The following is a 15274-nucleotide window of genomic DNA, read 5'->3' on the forward strand; positions in this document are numbered from 1 at the left end:
CCCTGTAGATGCTGCTGTTATGAATCTCCTATTCTACAGCCCATTTACAGTTTTATCCATGCTTGATTAATTCTCAACACCTTGTGGAAAAATTTTAATCGATAAATATCAGTGCAAATATTACGAATGGTAAAGTCCAGTCACTTAAGAGTCTAGCTGCATCTTGCCAGTGACACTCCAATTTTATTTCCTGCTCTCACTACTCTGAGTGAATAAATAACTGCCTGAGACAGCTCGGAGTGAGCGATGTGCACACTGAAACTGATTTATGTGTGAGTAAGGGCTTTCTGCCTATCAGATACAGCACCTCATCCTTGCCTGACCTAATTTTGAGTCTGTATTCTAAATGAGATGAACTGCTATGAAGAGTTCTATAATGCTGGCTTCATACATAATTTAGGGAGAGTTCAAATCCATTTCAGGCAGAAAAATACAGGGTATATACTAGTTATTGTTAGAGCCTGATGCTGTGCTTGCTATCGTGCGCTGAGTGTGTGAATGCTTTTGAGTCAAATGGAGTTAACTTACATAAGTAGATGTGTACAAAGGCATTGTAAACGCATAGTTCAGACATGGTGGAAAGTGTTGCCACTGTTGGATTTGCCTCCTTGTATACGGATTTTCAGGGCACACAGTTTGCATCTTGCCATAGCCTTATTGCAGACAGGAAGAACAAACATCATAACCACTGCAAAATTCATTATTGACCTGGGATGAATATGAGCTCTCTGATTTGTAATAATTGGATTAGGCCCTTGTACCTCAGTCCAGGAAAGCATTTTTTTATGTTTCACCAATAACAAGAAAGAAAAACACTTTTTTGCCAGTGTTAATCTCTTTTCACTTAAAGCCGGATTTTTATGTTGCTGTTTGTCAGCCTCGAGATTTTAATGCATAGGACAGCAAGTATTAAGTGCCATGTATACTATGGAAGTTGCCAATCACAGTTATTGGTGAAAATGCTTCTGGTTCTTAGGTGGCTGGACGAGGGACAGGGCAACGGGAATATCGCTAGAGAACTGCCTGTGACAGATGCCAGCGCGTTTCCAGGAAGTAAGTGAAAATTGGTGGGGAGGAGAACTGTCTCAAAGGGAATGAAGGATCTCTGTAAATTAATTACACTGTTATTATCTGAACAGGACAAGAGCTGGAACTCAAGAGAGAAGAAACTGTTAGAGTATGCATTTTTACCTAAATTTAAACTGTTGAAATTATGCTTTGAGTGAAATCAGGTCAGTAGAACACTATGTATGACAAATTCCTGTGTATCGTCTTCTCATAAGTCTTTTCTGTTTGTTGTTTACAGAACTAGTGGGCTGCAGAAAAGTGGAAATTTCAGAAAGGCATGACACTTCAATTTTACAACAGGCTTACCTGTGGCTTCATTTGCCTTTACCCAGATGGCAGAGTTGGTGTTCTTGGTGACAAGTAAAACAAATACGGTAAAGTATTTTCCATGTGGATGTATGCATAAAAGATACAGGAAAGAAAGACTTTAATATAGAGACTCTTAAAATAGATAGAAGTAGATAATTGTACTAAACATTTTCCTTACTTAAAACATATACATGTATTCATGACTGTAAGAACTCAGAAATTATATGCCTAATTTACACACACACACAAATTCTCATATGGTGTCTTGTTGCTGGCTTTCCTTTACCAAATAGAAACTTCTTGTCATCTGCAGTTTAGTGCTCCTACTCACATGGCAAGGTCAGATACAGTCTTTTGAAGCTAGATTCATCTAAGATAACAAGTTCAAATTTAGGTAGGTTTCATTAATAAGCAGTATACATATATGTGGGTGTGTACACATAGATTTATATATATATATGTAAATTCATTGTAAATCCTTCTATTTTTGTAATTGATTTTACTGGCAGTCTACCAGCTCCACCTTTATCAACTTTCATCCTACTGCATTAGTAAGACTTAACTCTAATACTTGTCATATTAGGCACATATATTTTGTTCCCTTGGTAGTGATGGAGCTGCTCAGTCTTTCTGACATCTCACCAGGGCCCTTACACAGATCGTTTTGGAACTGATAGAATCTTTCAGGACACACCAAAGAGTGCATCAGGACACCACAGGATTCCTCCAGAGACAGCTACATCTTGCAAAAAGGCAAGGTAATGGACTGGTAGAACAGTCGCTTAAAAAATCGCTGTTGTCCCTGGGGACAATAAAAGTTGCACGATTTACCTTTCATCAATATTTTGTAGTTATAAGAGTTAATTGTTTGCAAAATTGGCCAGATTTAAAATTTTAGAAGCCATGAGCTATGTTGCAGGATTTGCTTTACAAATTCTAATATGGATGTAGAGAAAATGAAATCTCTTCTCTTACCTGAGAGCTTTATGCTCCCTACACCATCTGTTATTTATCATCTAAATTCATTGCTAGAGCCCAGTTCATTATGCTGGAGTTCTCAGCTCCTTTTTATGGATTTTTTTTTAAACATATGTGCTGATAAAAAGAAATTTGTTCCTTATCATTACCTCTCAGGGCTTTTCTCCTCAAGGCAGCAAAATAGACAGTAGTCCCTAGATGCCCTTTCCTGAACGAATGAGAGAATTTATTGATCAGAGAGGTCAAACTGTTGAGTTTAACACTTAATTAATTCTTTCCCTTTGAAAATGATAAACCATCGATTGTAATTAAATGCAAATATGAATTAATATACTTACTTCTAACATTTTTTTCATTTAACTCTTAGGTCTTTTTGACGTAAATGTCGAAAGGAGAAATATACGTATATTCAGCAGTCATCAAATGCCATCTCTTGCTCTTGCTCTTGTCAGAGGCCATGTAACTGGAAAGGTAGGGAATGCTGTTATTGATTCCTGCTTCATAAAGGCATGTCATCACCTGATTAAAAAAAAAAAGAGTTTTTAAATCTGTGTAATAACTACTTGTATTTCCAATCGGATAAGGAGTGAAGAATTGCAGAACTGAGCCCAGGAAATTGCCAATAAATAGGTGACTTTAGACATAGGGCTTTGTTTTCTCACAATTTACTTTTTATTCTTCAGTTGATTTTTTTTTTTTTAAATTCAGAAATATCAGACCATTCCAAGATGTCATTTTTATTTGTTTGCCACATGTTGACAAGCTGCCTGGAATGCCCTAATATCACCTCTTTTTCAATAAGAAAAAGTCCTCAGGCTTGATTTTAAATGCCCCTTTTTCCTTTGTGGGTTTTTTTTTTTTTCCTAAGTAACATGCCAGTCATAAGACAACTGTTAGAATCCAGGGTTTGTTTTAATGCATTTTGATTTGTTTCAGCCCACCTTCAAGGTCTTACTGTGACCTTTCTTCCTCAGCACTTGTAGTATACAAGTAGGTAAATGGAGTTGTAGAATTCAGTTCCTTCTGATCATAGAATCAGAGTAAAATCCTGAGTTGGAAGGGACCCACAAGGATCATGGAAATCTGACTTCTGGCCCTTCACAGGACAGCACCAAGAGTCACACCATGTGCCTGAGAGTGTTGTCCAAACACTTCTTGAACTCTGTCAGGCTGGTGCTGTGACCACTTCCCTGGGAAGCCTGTTCCAGTGCCCAACCACACTCTGTGGGAGCCTTTTCCTAGCCTCCAACTGTTACGACCTATCCCAGGAGATGAGAGTAATCCAGGTTGTTAATAGATTCCTTGGGGTTGATTAGAGTGAAAGGACACTGGATGATCAATGTGTGTAAATATATGCATATAGGGTTTATATGAGGAGTGTAGGTGGGAATGCCCAGGTACCCCCCCTCATGCAGGGGAGCTTTCAGTCCTCTGGTGAAAGGCCTCAGAAAACAGTCTGAGGGTGCTTTGGGAGTCTTTGATGGTTTATGACACCTGCAAGACAGGACAGCTGTCTCTCAGGCATTGGAACAACAAAAAGGCAACACAAACTTGCAGTTAGCCTTGTAATACATACTTAATACAACTCACTCATTTCACAACTCCTTCCAAAATCCATACAATTTTTCCATTACTTTTAAAGGTATATTGAATCTGATAGACAGTTCTTTTAACATTTTCTTCAGAAGGTAGCACCTTGAAAATGAAAGATTTTCCTAGAAATATTGATTCTTTGTAGTCTTGAAAATTCTAAAAAATATTAGATGATGTAAATCAGAATTATTATCAATTATTAGAGGGATTTTTAGCATTTTACATGGATTAAAATTCTAGTTTCATTTAAATATGAGAATGATGATGAGTTGATAAAATATTTAAATAAGTATTAATATGTATTGATAAATGTTTTGATAAAACATTAAATTATGTATTTTATACAATGGGATCATAGAGCCTGCCAACCTGAACAGGCAAACATGGAGAGCATGTTGCTTTACTCTTTCACGCTCTCTAAGGGCTTTCTGTGAGAACAGTATAAATGAATGAGGACAAATGCAAAGGCAAGAGAAGGTGGGCTTGTGGCCAAGAGTTACCATGGTTCATTTCCTGTCTGTGTCAGTTTTATACTTCTTATCCACATTTATAGGCTGTGACACTCTCTCCAATTGAGGCACCCAGGCGTCTTTCAGATCTGTGTCATCTTACAATGAACTGTTTCTGTCAAATTCCACAGAGTCCACAAGTTTAGTCCTTAAATATTGGGACTGCAGAACTGAAAAATGGTTTTTGTACTAGACTGGTAGTATTGTGGGAACTCGAACAACACAGAAACTATATTGTGATACTCTCTGGTTTGGATTTTGCCATATAGTTCATCTAATTTATTATTTCTTCTTTCACTATGTTAGAGCAAAGTCAAGGCATGCTGTGAGCTCCATGTTCACCTTCAACCAAGTGGTTGTGCCATTCTTGAGTCAGCCAGCTACCCAGGTCACACTGTGGCTTTCAATCTCCAAGGCACAGTAGCTGATGAAACAACAGGATATGCTGGCCTTTCCGAAGAATTTGTTGTGCGTGTCAAGGTAAGGTGGGCAGAGGGAAGTTAGGAAGACTCTTCTGAAAGTTGCTGTTGTAAAGCAGATTATCTAACCGAGTGTCAGAGGTATGCAAGCTAAAAGAGGGAGCCTCTTCCACGAGGTGGAGCTCAACTACAGTTTAACAGGTAGGCGGCACTCGGCAGGGTTCCCTTTGCTGCTCTCCCGGGACGAGCGGTGCCGATACTGCAGCTGGTACATGCAAATAGGGTGGGCTGTAACACCAGAAAGATGAGACCCTAAACTTCCTAGTAGATCTTCGAAAAGTAGTACACCAGAGCTGCTGTTGGAAAGAGAAGAGTTCCTTAATTTGCCACTCCCCTTGTGCTCTGGATGTTGTGCTGTGCTGCTGAGCAAGAAAAAGCATGGATGCTGTGCAGTAGGGAAGGATTTCCTCTGCTCTGGTTACTGCCTGCACAGAAAGCAGCAAATATTCAAAGACTCGAGGTATACTTGAATTACCTGAGACCGACTCTTTTATCTTTTATACAAGGACATGCATGAGTAAGTGCTTAAAATAAAACAGTAGGAGCAGCATCAGTATCAAAGTTTAATATGGAGAAAGGCTGTGCTGTTCACAAAGGACTTCTTGTTTCTGATCTAAAGGGTGTGTTTCAACATGGCACCATCATTCTGCTCAACACAAGTCTCTGTCCCTTAGACCTGATGGGAGCTGCAGTGGAGCAGGTCAGCAGCAGCAGGAATCCTGCTGGAAGGTGCATAAAATCGGTTCTGGACTCTGCATGTTTGAAAGTGTGAAAAAACCAAGAATGTATCTGAAGATCAAAGATGACCAGTGTGATGAAGCAGTAAGCATTTCTTGTTTGTGTTTCCCTCTGCAGATAGTTTGAGTGAATTGTCAGCGATAAGAGAGAATCTTTTTTACTTGCTTGGATGAAAATGACATAAAACTTCGTTTGGATTTAAAATGTTTCAGATTTTTTCCTTCATTTGCCAAAGAAAAGATAGAAAAATATAGCAAGAGAAGGTGTCTTGTCAATTTGGCAGTTGAGTGAATCAGTAAAGGTCTGATTATATTTTTAAACTGTTGAGAATGTGGATGTAGTTAAAACTTAAGTGCTGCTAGATAGATGACGAAGATAAAACCTCTTAAAGAATAACTAAGATGTAAGCAAGTGTATACTTCACTAACTTTTAAAGTGTGATTCTGTTCACCTAAGTTCAAATTCTCACATTTGTGTGAGGCATATTCTTGCATAAGTTTTATTTGGGAGTAGAAAACTGAATATGAAATAGAGCTGTGTAAGTATTCAGATATGAGGTGCATGAGAGTTTTTTTATTGCCTCCAATACACTTTCAGAGACTAAAATATTTGATCCATATTTTGAATATAGGCTTTGTGAGTATCTTATTTTTCAGCAGTGCTCTCACCAGTGGATCAGGAGGTCTGGATAAAAAGCAACATTGGGTAAAGGTTTTGAAATTAAACTTGTAAGTGCTATGAAATTGAGGAAGAATACAAGTTATATAGAATTAACAAATTTGTGCTATGCATAAAATTTGTATAGAAATATCCTATGTGTTCTGAAGTAGATATTTTCACATTCCTTAATCTTCTGAAAACTGTTTAAGTGGGAAACTCCTTTGAATATATCCTAGCCTTTGCCTAAATCCTGACATAAACCAGAATGCTTCATTTGGTCTTTCACTTTCACTAACTTATATGATTCGTTTTTCTGGTCCTAAAGGAATAAACAGGAATTAGGTGCAGGTATGTCTCTATGTGTGCAGTAATGTAGCATGTTTTGAAGAATGTAAAGTTAATCAGAAATAATACTGGAAAGAAGTAATAATTAAGACTTAAGGAACATCCTCCAGCTATGTTAATTTAATTGTTAAATTCATGTTTCTGCTTTCAATTTCTTAGGGCACAGGTGATGAATACTGTCATTTTAAAATTGAGAAGAATTTGGAAACTGGATCTGTGAGTCTGGGATAGGTGCGAAGTAAAGGGATATATGTTGGTCTTCTGCCAGATGACCAAACCAAACCTGTTGTTAATACTGGAGAGAGAAATATTTTTTTCTACCCACCGATCCTCAAATGCATGTGATTTCTTGGTTTTATTTAGTGATTAGCCTTTCAAACTGGTGAAATTCAAAGCAAAAATTTAAAAAATACATTGACACCATTTCCCTTGTTGGGTTTCAGTAATTTTAAAAGTGAAAAGTTTATTGTATGCACCGTTAATTTCTCCTACATAATCAGTTAAGTTCATTCCTTTCCTTTTATAGTAGTAATAATAATAATGATACAGTAGATATCAATTGTTTTACTACTAAGCTTTAGAAAATGAGAATCAAAACAGGTGACGAGATAAAGATGATATTGACTTCCTGGGTGTGTTCCCCATTCTAGTCACAGATTTTGGAAGCCTGGGAGATGTTGTCTTGCTGCCAGCTCTACCACAGTTCTTCCTGATTTTATAGGGGAATTAGTAGACTTTCAAGATGGCCTACTTGGCAGTGTTCAGTTTGTTTTTTGGTGATGTGAAATACATTGTACTCCCCACCCAGTATATTCATTATGTTGTTCTTCTGTCCCATAGTCAGATTTGAGAGCTATTGCAGTCCAAATATTTCCTCAGTAGAGAACTGACCTAGTCAACTAGCCCGGACTCAGAAATTAGGTCTCAGCACACTCTGGATCACTGTCACTGGGTAGCCTGCTTGCCTTTTCCCCTTCAGGAGAACAAAGTTTTTAATTTGGTGAAAAACTGGCTACCAAAGATACCCAGCTGACTTAGATTATAACTGCAGGAAACACTATTCTACAGGAAACATATTCTTGTCTGGCGGACTTCACTACAGAGATCAGGAAATGAAACAACTCATTCAATGAAACAACTGGTTGAAACAACTCGTGAAAAAGCTAAACTGGGCATCAGTTTGCAACTGAGAAGTTGGTCAGATTTTTTCCAAACATAAGCAGAACAAACTGATCTTGAATGCTTTCACCAGCAAAAAGTATCAAAACATACAACCAGTCTTACTAATTTTTCCATGTGTATTGTGGTCAAAGCATTAGGAAAGTCACTGTAAGCACATCCCTACTGTTCTGTCCCTGTTTGCTGAAAGGTGACAGGAATATTTTGATCACTGTGCCCTTGTAGAAATGAGGAAATTATTTTCCTTTATTACCTTTTGGAGGAACAGTGTTTTCAATAGAAATTCCCAACAAGGCAGTGCTTACTGATGCCATTAAGTAAAGCTAAATGTTACTTTGTTACAGGCTTCAGCCCTCCTGAATCCATGTTGCTCACTAAAAGGAATATAAAAAGGAACTAATATTTTCTATGCAAGCAATAAATGCTGTCTGTTTGACATGTTCATATTAACAGTATCAATTTGCTTTATATTATTCAAAGGGCCTCTAGCAATTTTCATTTCAGCATTCCCACTCTTAAGAAATGAAACATTTTGGGGGTGGAGAAGGTTATTTTGGGGAGAGCTACATTTTAACAAGTCATTTTATTCCTACACAAATGTTAAATTTTTGCTTAGATTTTTAAAACATTGAATGGACTTTAATTAGTATGTCAGGTTTTTTCCCATTTTTTGTGGCATCCTGCTAACAATAAAATTCTATTGCTAGTAGCTGTGTAATACATAGAGAAAAGTTTTTGATGTCTGCTGTGTGGAACAACTGTGAGATCTGTTATTAGCTTCTGAGCAAGAAAAAGGAAATGGCTTGTAGCTAGTGACAGATTTTACATTTCATTGTTTTAGTTGTCCAGGAAAATGCAGGAAAAGCCTATGGGAGCATCTGCAGCACCCAAACAAGAGAAGAAAGTCTTCAGAGAATCTCAATTCCAACCAGCAAAAGCCCAGGAGCCAGTACCTCAAAGGCCTTCAACTCCAATTGTGGTACATGTTTTATGCTTGTCCTCTGTGCAAGTTTGCAGAGATTTACCTCAGGAAGGTCAATGAATGGCTTTTCCAGATTATCGAATTATGCAAACTAACATATAACATAAAATGCATTGCCAGTTACTCTTTTTCTAAAAGGGGCATTGGAATGTGGTTTATTGATAAGGCAACAATCAGCAGGTTGAATAACTTGTTGAATAACTTCATTTTTATTTTTTTAAGTTAACTAATAATCTATTGGATATTTCTGTGGAAATTATGAGGTTGATATGGTGCAGAGCCCAATCTAAAGCTCACTGAAAGTAATAGAATATTTCTCATTTATGCTCTCATGTTTTCTGCTTATGGTTCACTGGAGGAAAGAGGAAGGTTTTGATGCATTGCATGCTAGATACCTATACCTATACCTATGTTTTGGCAGGTAGGAATAGATAAACAATGTTCTGGTCATGCTTCTGGAGTCATGGTCTAGCAGATGCATTTTTCTAGAATAAACTGCTTTCTCTTTAGCTAAAGAAGTTGCATAAATGGTCTAAGGCAACAATTTTTGGAATATTCAGCATCCTAGTAACCAAACTGAGGAACTAGACAACTAAACAAAACAGGGACTGTTACGTCTCTTAAAGAGTGGGGATGATCATGTTTGCTTCCTGCATCTCTTTTATTTCAATATACCCAAAGACCCTGACAGTCCAAATTGTGTCATATCACCATGAAAAGCAGATGGGCTAAATGGAAACTACTGAGCTCCAAACAGCACGTTGAGGCACTTTCACATGGTGGAAAAATATGTGTTACTTTGAAAGATCTTTAAAGACAAGATTGTATTGCAACTTCCAGCATGAGAGACATGCTTATTCAGCTACAGGTATTCTCAAAGGCATTCATGTAGCAAATAATTCAGGTGGGTTGCTGATTTGGTTTCAAACTTGATCCTCAGACTGTTTCAATGTGTACATTAAAATTCTGGCTATGTGAACAAGACATCAAATCTGGCATACTTGTTTGTAGGATTTAATGGGAAGTATTAGGCAAGATTTTAATTAAATTCAGTTCAACCAAAGCATTCTGGTTAAATTACAAGCAGAGATGTGAATCACTATTAATACTTAATTCTTTCTGGTGATATTTTTTCCATTTTTAGCTCAAAACACCCAATTTCTAATCTATCAGACTTCATCTTGTATCGTGTCACAAAGCCTTCCAAAAGTGTGGTGGGTTGTCAGCAGATATGCTGTGTCCGAAACCCGTGGCAACAATACACAAGCCCATCAAACCTGTTTTCAAAGAAGCTGGATGTTTTTAGGGTTGGATACAAAGGATCCTTTTATAGAAGCAATATCTGCTGTGAAATTGGTTACATAGAGTCTGTAGCACTTTGTAAGTAGTTTTTCTGGCATTCATAGATATAGAGTCTGCTTATGGAAAATGAATAGAAATATCAAAGTTACTCTGTCTTTCAAATAAAATGGTCATTTTTTAGTAAGATACACTCACTCAACATATGTCATTTGACATCTACAGGTGAGCCTTGAGTTTTAGACTGATATTCATTAAATTCTCATTTGCTTTTTCTCACTCCCAGTTAATATTTGGAAAAGGGCGATCCTTGTATTGAGCGCACAATCGAGCAGTAGGCTTAGCAGGCAAACTCAGAGCAGATTAACTCTTAGGCTGACCAGGCTCTCATTGTTATGTCTGTGTCTGCTAACTGGTAGATGTGTTTTGGTTTCTGCTTTCACAAACAATAATTGATTTAGGATTCATTAATCTGAAAACAGTGCTACAGCATATGGGGCTTCTCCTGTTGCAGCCTGAGTTCAATGTTCCTCAAAAAACTTCTTTCACTGTACAGAGATGATGTCAGGTCCCAGCTTCTACTTAACAGCTCAGATGTCATTAGCTTCCATGACACAAATGCTGCCTGTGACCTTGAGAACACATCTGTGGTTTGGTATTAACAAAGTGTATGTCTGTGAAATCCTCCATGTTCCTTTCCTGTATGTCTGGTATTATTAGTTGCTATTAATTTTTTAATACATTTTACTTATAAGATACAAATAAAATCTGATCACATTTCCACTCAGTTAACATTGGAAATGATGATACACACAGGTGTAATAAAAATACATCAACTTTATTGCCCAAACTTCTGCTCCAGGGGTTAATTTTTCTGATGGTTCATTTAAAAAATGTCACTCAATCATATGATCTTCTGAGACAAGATAATTTTCTTATGGTGATACATTTAGGATAAGTAAGTAAATTTAAAAAAGTTATTTCTGTGAAATTGTGGGAAGGGTTGTGACTTCATCATTCTCATGCAGGCCTATTAGAATTAATTTTTGTCACAATAGATTTACAGCATGGTGTCATGAAATGTGTAAAATCCCATGAGTAATGCAGGGCAACCATCAAATCCTCTTTTCAGACTGGAATATTTTTAGCCTGTAGCAAATCAATGCTACCTATTTCCATTTGTAAGAAGAGCCAGTAATTTATGAAGCAAAAAGCATTCCAAGCCTGTGAATTGTTTGTTCATTATAATTGTTCCAAGAGGTAGTAGTTTGAGGTTGCAGTATCTGCTTTGGATAGCAACTGCCCAAATATGTAATTCTTCACCTAAGCACACAGGGCAGCATGGGATTCCTTATGTTTCTTGAATACATGTGCATTTTATGAACACTTTAATCTCTTTGCTGTAAGAAAGATGTGGTTTTAGACAGCTGGAAGGAACTCTAGCTTTCAGAGAGACAGGTGAGAAGGTAGACAACTACAGTTACAGAAAATTGTATAGTCAAGTTCTCAAAAATATTTATCATACCAACAATTACTTTGCTATAGTTCTGTTATTTCAGGCACTGAAAGACAAGTGTAATTAAGTTTTTATTCAGGTAAATTCAAGATGTTTTCCTCTTGCTTTATTTTTGAGGTGTGGATTTTCTTTTTCCTTTCAGAATAACTTGTTCTCAGTCATGATGGAGAATACAGTAAAACCAGCCATTATTATGACAGTAATTCCTATTCTAAATCACTATGACCATTCCAAAGTCATACGACCACTGTTAGAGGCACTGCTGCAAAAGTCATACTACTAGAGTTCTGAATTTCTTAAAAATTAATTAACCAAATATTAGAATCTTTACCAGTGTTAAATTTACTGTGATTCCAGAAGTCAGTCCTTATCTATTGTAGAACTTTTTACTGGATCCTAATTCCTTTGCAATTCCTTGTGTAAATATTTCTCATCAGTTAAGATATCACTGCTAGTGGATCATAATTCAGATTTGGTACTTTAGTTACCATGTTGATTTAAGTATAAGACAACCTGGTGATTCAACCGACTGTGTAATTCCTTTTGAGTGCAACTTTTAAGAAAAAAGTGCTGCTGGTAGTGAGTGATAGCTTTTGCATCACTTGTTTTTCTGTCTGGTTTTGGTTTGATTTTGTTTGGTTGGGTGTTTGGTTCGATTTTGTTTGGGTGGGTGTTTGGTTCTTTTCCTTTGATGTAAGGGTAGTGTAGTAAGTGGAGGGAAAAACTCCATCCAGGGAAACCCAGTACAGTATTTTAATCAAGCAAATAAAAAAGGAAAGGACTCTAATATCACTACATAACTTATGTAGTGCAGCAGAAACATCCACAGTGATGCACTGGGAATTCTTCAACAAATTCATATTGGTGGCACATTAAAAAGCTTTTTGCACTCACATGGAAAGGTCTCATGCGAACAATTTGGGAACCCCTGGAGGACACAGTATATTGGCAATGTGTAGGTTCATCTTTTCAAATTTGGGGCTTATAACTGCCTCTTGTGTCAGAACAGATTATAAATTCTTGGCAGCAAGGATTCCCTCTTTTGGAGAAGGCTCCATGGTCAGTGGTCCCATTACTGAAAAGTAGTGTTCCAGACATCCGATGTTTGTAAATTCCACTTTGATTAAATTACTCAAAACTAAATTCCTTTACCCTAATAGAGTCTGTTTTTCCATATCTCCTGTGCAGAGGTGTTGTTTGACATCTCTGCATTATGCATATTTCTCTTAAGGGTGGATGGAAGATCACTAGGTTGAAATTTATGTTTTACAAAATTATGTTTGCTCAGCCATTAGACCTGTGAAATTTATTCATAAGGTGCTACTGTGCTGCTGTTGTCTCATTCATGCAGAGCATGCTTGAATCCAAATGATGGCACTGCATAAGTATGGCTGGGCAAGGCTATATTGAGGTCTTTTCTGATTTTTTTTTTACAGTATTTATTGATATTTAACTTGAAGAAAGCTAATTTCCTGATTTATTTTTTAATTTGAAATGAAAATTGTCTATATTCCCAGACATATGACTCTGCTAATGGTGTCCCAACACAAGGCATTAGAGGAGTATTTCTACTTGTTTCTAAATGTCAGATTAAGGAGTCAGAAATGTCAATTTAATGGTCATAGTTCTGCACCATAACATCCTTACTCTGCTCCAGAATACATATAAAGAATATGATGATAGCACGTGTGAGAGATAACTTGTTATTTTCCAGCTGATTCTTGTAGCTCAACTAATCAGGACATTTTGGTCTAGACAAGAAACATAAATCAATCCTTCTAGACTATCTCACTTGGCATGAAAAAATACAATCCCCTGCTGTTATGGCCTCCTTATGTGCTGAAGTTACAACAGCGACTGGCAGTTTCATGTCCATTTTCATCTCCCACTAATGTTCTGTATTTCACAGAGGAAATGAGAGATCTCCAAGGTGGTGAGTGTCCTCTTCCTTCAGGTGATGAATGGAAAGTGTCAATACTGACAGGAAATGCAGGAACTGAAGCAAGTGTCACTCTCTAGATATATGGAGACAGAGGATTAGCTGGACCAATAACTCTTGGCAAGGACAACAGGAAGCAGCTGTTTTTTCCCAGGCAGGAAGATGAATTTCAGGTAGCTAATGAAGGCTAAGAACATTATTTTAATAGGTACCTTTCCTAGGATTATCCTGTCATGTGAAAGAAAAAATATTTTTCTCCTATATTTACTGCATAAAATAAATCTGTATCTAATCTCCATGAATTCTGTGTTAAATCAGCTTGTTATTTATAGTAAGCAATAGAAGAAATAATCTTTCCTTTAAACCCCCTCCCATATATAGTAGACCAAATGGGACAAGTGCAGAAGTAAATTGATTTCTTTAAGGCAATTGATTTGAAACTAGCTTTAAAAACTTTTCATTCTGAAACAAACCATGGCTGATACAAGACTTGCATATTTTTTAGAGATCTTTAGTAATTAAATTTTCAGGCATATAGTTTTCAAAGCATACTTTAACATGTATGCTGTGAAACTGGTTCATTTAAAGACGAAAACTCATTTTAGAGCTGCCATATTATAAATGACTGAAACGCCGGAATGTTTACCTATGGAATAACTAAAAGTCCAATAAAATGTATGTGTTACCATGTTGTGGAAACACTGGGTTTCTGCTTTTATTTAAGAATAACTCCACATCTATTGTAATAAGGAAATTATGTCTAGGTAGGCTGAGAAGAAATTACCAAAGTAGCTAAAATTTCTGTTTTGCTTAAATCTCTCTCTGAGATACATGTAACATTGCTTTCTTCAGGTGGCTAAAGTAGAAGTTATATGTTTCATGATTTTTTTCTGCACTCATCAACTCTTCTAATACAATCTTAGCACAACCCAAGATTGTTACTGTCAATGATATTAATAATAATAATACTCTCTATGAATAGGGCATAGGCAGGGAGATAACCTACTGTAATGTTCATTTTCTAAGCATGTAGGGTATGGATTATGATCCACAGGGAATCCTGTTCTCCTAATTAGTGAATAATTTATAAGCAATGTTGGATAATGGCATGTTTGCAAAGTTAATCCATATGTTCAGAAGAGACAGACTAATTTTTCTTCTCTAAAATAGATATGGCCCATTATGGCTGTGTGCTGCAGATATTGATCTTGTGAGAGTGCAGGATCTTTCTCTCAGCACCTGGGGCTGCTACTATGATTTGTTACATCACATTGACACTATTGCTTTCAGGCATGAAACAGCATGTCACTGAAGTGCTTTTCACTCTTTAATCTGCAGTAGATAAATCCACAAAGAAAAAGGCTGTGAGTAAGAGCTCTTTCTTCTCCTCTTCCCTTTAAACTTTATCCTGTACTTTTTTAACAGGATAGGTCTTGAAATGAGGATAGGCGTGTAAGACATTAAAAAAGTTACATCTTCTTCTTACCATTTCTGTTTTTGAACTTTTATGTTTTCACTGATATATTCTAGAACAGAGGATACCAAATTTTATTTTTGAAGTAATCAATCATAGCTCTGGCCAGGAGTTCTAGGAAGAAAACAACTTCTGAAAGACAGTAATAAATCCAGCAATTAGGAATCAGGTTAAAGTTCTTTAACCTTTCATTTATCAGCAACATA

General features: G+C 36.7%; 1 protein-coding gene across 1 annotated transcript in view; it reads left to right on the plus strand.

The window, feature by feature from the left end:
• Positions 1-15274, plus strand: part of RP1 (RP1 axonemal microtubule associated) — a 158519-nt gene that overhangs the window by 32497 nt on the left and 110748 nt on the right. Inside the window, 10 exon segments of the mRNA XM_032108179.1 lie at positions 977-1053; positions 1140-1171; positions 1313-1442; positions 2723-2826; positions 4764-4937; positions 5556-5601; positions 5604-5758; positions 6839-7023; positions 8717-8807; positions 13501-13767. Of these exon segments, the coding sequence (XP_031964070.1) occupies positions 977-1053; positions 1140-1171; positions 1313-1442; positions 2723-2826; positions 4764-4937; positions 5556-5601; positions 5604-5758; positions 6839-7023; positions 8717-8807; positions 13501-13767 (1261 nt within the window).

Source organism: Corvus moneduloides, chromosome 1 (genome assembly GCF_009650955.1).
Source record: "Corvus moneduloides isolate bCorMon1 chromosome 1, bCorMon1.pri, whole genome shotgun sequence".
NCBI classification, from domain to species: Eukaryota; Metazoa; Chordata; class Aves; order Passeriformes; family Corvidae; genus Corvus; species Corvus moneduloides.